Raw genomic sequence first — 6299 nt, 5'->3', positions numbered from 1 at the left:
ATGCTGAACCTCAGTGAATACAACATCCTGAACAACTCACAGATGATTATGCAGGCCTTGCAGACAGCGATGCAAAGGAGAAGGCAACACATGTGCTAATCACTGTCCAACTGCCCCTGTCTTCTCAGAGGAGTTTTTTGTGCTCTAGGACACAGAAGGGATGTAGCTTTTTGAACAACGGCCCTTCTGTTCTACAGAAAGAAACTCCCCCAGGTGGCTCGGGGAGGTTGTTGATGTTTTTGCCGTTCTCAATAAGTGGCCTCCATAGGCAAAGACAGCACCTGGGAAATTTTAACATGTGCTATGTTTCCTAAAGTAAGGTTGTCTGTAGAACACTCTTTACCTAAAATCCTTGATAGATTTTCAACATAGTGTTACTTAAGCCTAACTTACTGTAATGTATGACATATAGGAAAATAATTTTTTATCATGACAGTGCTACAGTAATACAACCCAGCCAACACACCCACAGGCCGTAAGAAGGGGTTATAAACTCCTGCTCCTCACAATTCTTCTTCGTGGAACACAAGGTGCACCCAGCCCTGGAAAATGAAGAAATCCTGAGGCATGACTGGAAGCTGACATTGGACCCCAGGGTCAGCTCTGTTTTGCAGGTGTCCCAAAGAGCAGCTGCAGAGGTTGGAAATGTAGGAGGGACAAGTGTGAGCGCACTGCCAGCCCCATGAACCCTGTCCACGTCCTGGGCTCTCTCAGGCTGTGAATGAGTCGTACGTAGATGGGAAGGAGCAACTTAGGAGGAAGTGGCGTAAGATTTTCCATGTAAGCTGTTATTTGGGCATATCAAAATTTCCTGTGACTTTATGTCAGTTTTGATTGTTTGGTGTTGAGACAGTATATTAAAAAGTCAACGTTTTATTTTGAAGCTTTTAAGATTTAAACATCCTGGATTTTTATTTTTTTCTCCCAGTTCTAATATTAAATTTCCTTTCTTAAATTAAAAAGAAAAAATGTTTGAAATGAAAATATTTTACTTCCACTAGACAATGAAACCTTTGTTGTTTCACTCAATGCAGTTTGTTTAAATAGTTTAGGACATACGCTCATCAACAAAAATGTTCCTTTGTTTGGTTCTGCCTGTTGAAACTGTGCAGATAAGCAGGAGTGAGCTAGTAGTCTGCAACAGCTAAGACCTTCTTAAAACAACCTGAATAGACCCTCCATGGGATGTAGCAAAAAAACACCAATAATGTGTTGTATGTTTGCATTTTTAAACTTCCTTTGTTTTCCCTTTAACAAAAAGTGTCTTTTCTGAACTGTTGAAAGTGTTGAGGCTGAGCTGTAAGTTATAAATTGGTAACAACCTTTGCATTCCAGGAGCAAGTCAAATTGAAAATATAGTTTTTATTAATAAGTTTTGTGTCCTAGTGAAAACTGGGAAAATTTTGAACGCAGAGTCTATTCAGTGAAAAAAATCTATGGACTAGATGTCATTATCTGGGTCTAAAACAAACCAGGGAAAACACTTGGGTAAGTTGAAACATTTCATGTTAGTACTTTACAAAACATCTTTGTTTCGAAACATAGCTTCTTTTTAATAGACCGCCTACCTCGTGAGCCCAGGGAACTCAACCTCAAAATCACAGGTTTCATTTACAGTCAAATAACACGTTTAGCTCGATGCAAAATGACACTCTGAGGATTTTCATTTTGGCAAGAAATGACAACAATTACCTTTACAAATTGGTTCACAATGAGTTTTGCCAACACTTCTACCATTTACAATGTCAAAACAAACATTACTTTTCCATGCAACTGTAGCCTAATGTTGCAAGTCTAAAGATCAGAGCATAAATACTAACATTTGAAACTCCTTAGGTTTTGAACAAATGCACACTTCTGCTGTTTTTTTTTTTTCTGTTGTAGTTTCACTAATCGTAATCGGAAACATGGTGCTATGTGCTCTGTATATAACCCTGGGAATTGCCTCCACCTGAACCTGAAATCCCTAGTGTGAAAGAATAAATGTGGGTTTTGGTCATAAACTAATGCCACATCCCACTCTGAAGAAATGGTATTTACATGCAAATATTTTGTGTATACAATACTGGACAATAAAGGCTTGTTCACAAAATGAAAATTCTGCCTTGCTCCACATATTCAGGCATTTCATTAACAGGCTCCAGGTTCACAGTGTGTTCCTTGTTCCAGGAAAACAGACCCCTTGTTGACTCTGCAAAGAGCACAAGAGCATACCAAATATTTGCTGTGAGCTTCATGGATAAAGGAATGTCTTGCAGGCAGATCGCAGGGGTACAGGGCGAGCCATGGTCCCTCCCTGCCCCATGTCCCACAAGGGCTGTCTCTGTTGCAGATTGCAAATGTTATCTGTGAAAATGAGACCTTCTGAGGCCCTGGCACTGTGGGAGCAACACTCTCAGAGCCCCAGTCCTGGTGGTTTATAGCTCAGCTCTCCAAGGAGATGTCGCAATAAAGGACTGCTTTTAACTATGACTGAACGATGCCGATATTGCCAAGGGCTTTCTGTGATCTAATGAAAAATGTGTTTCATCAAGCTACATCATTGCAGCTGGCACGCAGAGGAAATATGCCATGTATGTAGTGACAACCCTTGACGGTGTTGTGAAATAACATAGCCTATGGCAAAAATTTATTCTAGCAAGTTGACCATGATGAGTGTTGATATTATTTGCATGGGAATATGCAAGGAGAACTGCGATGGCTGGTAGCAACGTTTAGCTAGTAAGCTCAGGGACACTCAGGAAAGAGGGGACTTTTTCTTCATAGATGATGAGCCAGGAGATCTCGCAGGGAGGCCAAAGGATTCCCTTCTCTAGGAGATTTTGATCTGTTATGACCTGCTGAAGATGCAGCACTCTTTGGGTGCCCTTTTTAATCCTGTTCCAGTGGGCTGGGAGCTGTGCTGGTTTCTGTGGCGCAGGGCTTGGCTGGCTGCTTGCAGAGGCAGGTGTCCTGCCACGGTGGTGGCTTTGTCTTTCTGCTGAGGAGGGTGCAGAGGGCAGTGTGCGGTCAGCGCCGAGTTTTGCCTCTGGCTCGCAGGGCTCATTGGGTCAGACACGGGCGCTTAAATGCAGCCAGAGTCAGTGTGAGTTGAAAAGTGATGCAGAAGTACTCACAGGAGGTGGAGCTGAGCTAAGGAAATTCATTGCTTTGGGACTCTTCATCTCAACAAAAAATAGTAATAACAACGAGCCAGAGGAAAGGAGGGGGAGAGAATACAATGGCTTGAGGAGAGATTCAGCCCTGCTGGACCAAGGCTGCACAGATATAAACCACAATATGAATGTGACTGTTCTGCACACCTAGACCTGGGCTTGCAGGGACAGTGTGAGACAGAAAGCCTGAAACTGGCTTTTGCAAGAACCACTTCAGTTTGAGAGCCATAGTGTTCCTCTTTCTTTCCCCATCAGCTGTGTTATCCTATCTGTTTACTGTCATAGATAACCTAAATCGAAATAATTTACTGTTGCCGCATCTTATTATCGCCGAGTATATATTTCTGTAGGCTTTGAGGTCTTCTTAAGTGGGGAGTTCAGTGCTCAGATAAAAAAGGTATCCTTCTCTCACCCTAAGTTACAAACCTGCCATCAGCCAGTATTAGGCAAAGTGACTCAAACAGCACCTACTGCATAAAGGTATTTTTTCGTACTCATTTGACCACAGGATTCAGCTTCCTAGTACAAGAAAATGGGAGGGGAATAACTGAGTTTAAGAAATCAGTCAGAGGTGGGGCTCTGAGTCAGTTTATAAAATAGTTGCTCACCTGCATATGAGACATTTAAACTATTGGTGTCTGTGGAAGCTGGGAGATGTGAAATTGCTTCGCCACAGATAATACCGGACCTGCACACGACAGAGGCCACAATGGAGCAAGATGGTATTTCGTCTCAGGTAAGAAGGGTGCAGAGCAAGTCAAGGCACCTGGGATCTCAGCTGGTTATGCTGCATGCAGCGCAGAGATGGTGCTACTTTCTTGACCTACCACTGACCATAAATTACTCTGCGCAGGATGAGAAAAGTCAGTGCTTCAAGAAGTCAGAATTGAAATTTTAAAAATGGCAGCAAACTATAGAAAGAAAGAGAAAACTACTTGGGGGATAAGAGTTTATTTACAAAGAGATCATTTTGTATATGTAGGGGGCTTCTTCATTTCAGAGATGTGATATATGCAGCCTTAGAATAAGTATCAAATAGCATGCAGATGTGCTTCAAGGTGAAAGATTAATGACGAGGTGTGTTTACGGGAGACAGGTTTGCTGTTCCTTTAACAGCCAGGGCCAGAAGCTGCCTTCCCTCCCCGTGTGTCATGCAAAGGGTGGACCTTGCCTGGCTGCAACGCCTCTGCTCAAGCTCACCGGGACAAGCTCAAGCTCACTGGGACAAGCTTGGTGCGGGCGAGGACACCAGGCACAGCAAGAACACCTCGACCTGCCCTGGCTCCCCATCGCTGCCATTCTGCAGTGCTCAGTTCCTGATTAGCATTGCTTTTAAGAGACAGGATGGTTTTCCCAAGGGTAACGTCAGCCTTTCTTGTTGCAGGAGCTGATGGCTCCAACCGCTCGGCTGGGAGAAGGAACTATGCAGCTGAATCCTGACGGGGAAGAGCGGACTCCTCTTACAAAGGTACCACAAAGGAGAATTTCAAAAGAAAATGGTAAAAGAGACTTTGCTGCTGGGTGGAGCCTGGGTGAGAGCCGACAGGGTTTGGCATTTGCCAGACAGTCTATAATTAGCTACCACAACCCACCCCGTGCGCTCCATGAAACGCTGTCACTCTTATCGCTTTGATCACTTCACTTACACAGTCTTGCTTCATGTTAAAGTCCTAGCACTGTTTTCTGTGTTTGGCACATGGTAAATGAACCCTCTTTTACCAAGAATAGCATCTTTAAAAAGATGGGTTTGGATAAGCTTTCTGCTACATATGTCTTGCTAAAGTACAAGGGCAAATTTATTGCCAGTGTAGGGAGTAGTAGCTGTGAAATTGTGTCACTTTCTCCTGAAAAAGGACAGCACAACCTTGAAGTGGATTTTCAACACCTAATTTCCTGGATTAATTCTTCTTCTGGCCTCTACAAAAAAATGAATAATATTCCAGGAGACTTCAAGGCAGATTATATGAAATCTTTCCTCTGAGAAATTAGTGGACCAGATGCACTGAAAAAGATTTTTTGACCTTGTTCTCTCTAGTTTGAGGCCACTTCGTAGTAATTAGGAACTCTCCCTAGTTCTGTTTTGAGCTTGAGCAACAAGTTTTGTGCTTAGAGTTTAAGGAATAGCCAATCTTTCTGTTGATTAGTTGAGTGGAAAGCCCAGAAATGAGAAAATATACCCTAAACCACAACCATTTACATTTCAGGGATCATGTCAGGTTGAGAAGAACAAACGAAACCTCTCAGATTTTTTTTTTTAGGCAAAACTCAGCATGGTGACAGGATTTTGGCCACTTGTTATTTATCCCTCTGTGATGCCCAAGTCAAGGCTGCCTCGTTACGACACCTGAGTGCTGTGTTCAATCTGCGCTCCCTCCCTAGTGCTTTGGGATCGCCATAAGCCATGAAGGTGTGGCTTCTGGGGACCCGATCCTTTGAGAATTGAGCCCCTCCAGGAAAGTGTCTTCTTCAAAGCCAGCCACTTGAGCACCAGCTACTGGCTTTGTAATTACTGAACACTTTACACCTGCACTTGCCTCATTTCTGTGCCTTAGGCGTTAGGTTTTAGACAGGAATACATATAAAGATAAGCTCTTTTGATGTGCTTATCCACAGCTACTCTTTGGACTCTTAGCAGGGGTTTAACACCTTGGATTTTCACACCCGGTCATTTTTGCTGAACATCATGAAGGTCATTGGTGCTTCTTCCTAGAAAAGGTGTCTTTGGTTACGTGGAAGCTAATTTTACCTGTTCCTTCGTTAGCCCAACCACATGCATTAATACTTGCAAGTTAAACATTATGAGAGACATCTCATGAATATATCTCTATCAAGTCTATAAATGCTGGTGGCCTTTATAAGGACAGTAAGCACAGCACATTGCTAACACGGCACATACCAAATTGTTTTGCTCAGATAGGCCAAGCAGAGCAAAAGTCCTGCTCTCCTTTCCTGCAATACTCATATCACACATCCTTCGTAGTGGGTCTAATGAGGTCGATGTCACACTAATGCCACCTCAGGACTGGCAATGGTCTTCTCAGAGTAATTTTTCACTATAGGTGGAGTGAGCAGTTGGTGTCACTACCTGTCTGTGGCCATGTAATTGCTCCGAATGCCTTTTGCGTTTGAAAACTTTTGGAGCAA

General features: G+C 43.1%; 2 protein-coding genes across 2 annotated transcripts in view; both read left to right on the top strand.

The window, feature by feature from the left end:
* LOC104270513 (cytosolic phospholipase A2 epsilon-like) overlaps positions 1-99 on the top strand; it is a 28212-nt gene extending 28113 nt beyond the window's left edge. The window contains exon 20 of the mRNA XM_009864906.1: positions 1-99. This exon is cut by the window's left edge and continues 125 nt beyond it. Coding sequence (XP_009863208.1) covers positions 1-99 — 99 coding nt within the window.
* Positions 100-3864: 3765 nt separating this feature from the next.
* Positions 3865-6299, top strand: part of LOC104270504 (cytosolic phospholipase A2 epsilon-like) — a 17147-nt gene continuing 14712 nt past the window's right edge. The window contains 2 exon segments of the mRNA XM_009864895.1: positions 3865-3891; positions 4540-4623. Coding sequence (XP_009863197.1) covers positions 3865-3891; positions 4540-4623 — 111 coding nt within the window.

Source organism: Apaloderma vittatum, unplaced genomic scaffold, assembly GCF_000703405.1.
Source record: "Apaloderma vittatum isolate BGI_N311 unplaced genomic scaffold, ASM70340v1 scaffold2560, whole genome shotgun sequence".
Classification (NCBI taxonomy): domain Eukaryota; kingdom Metazoa; phylum Chordata; class Aves; order Trogoniformes; family Trogonidae; genus Apaloderma; species Apaloderma vittatum.
Note: the sequence above shows the minus strand (reverse complement) of the source record. Positions and strands in the feature narration are given on the sequence as shown.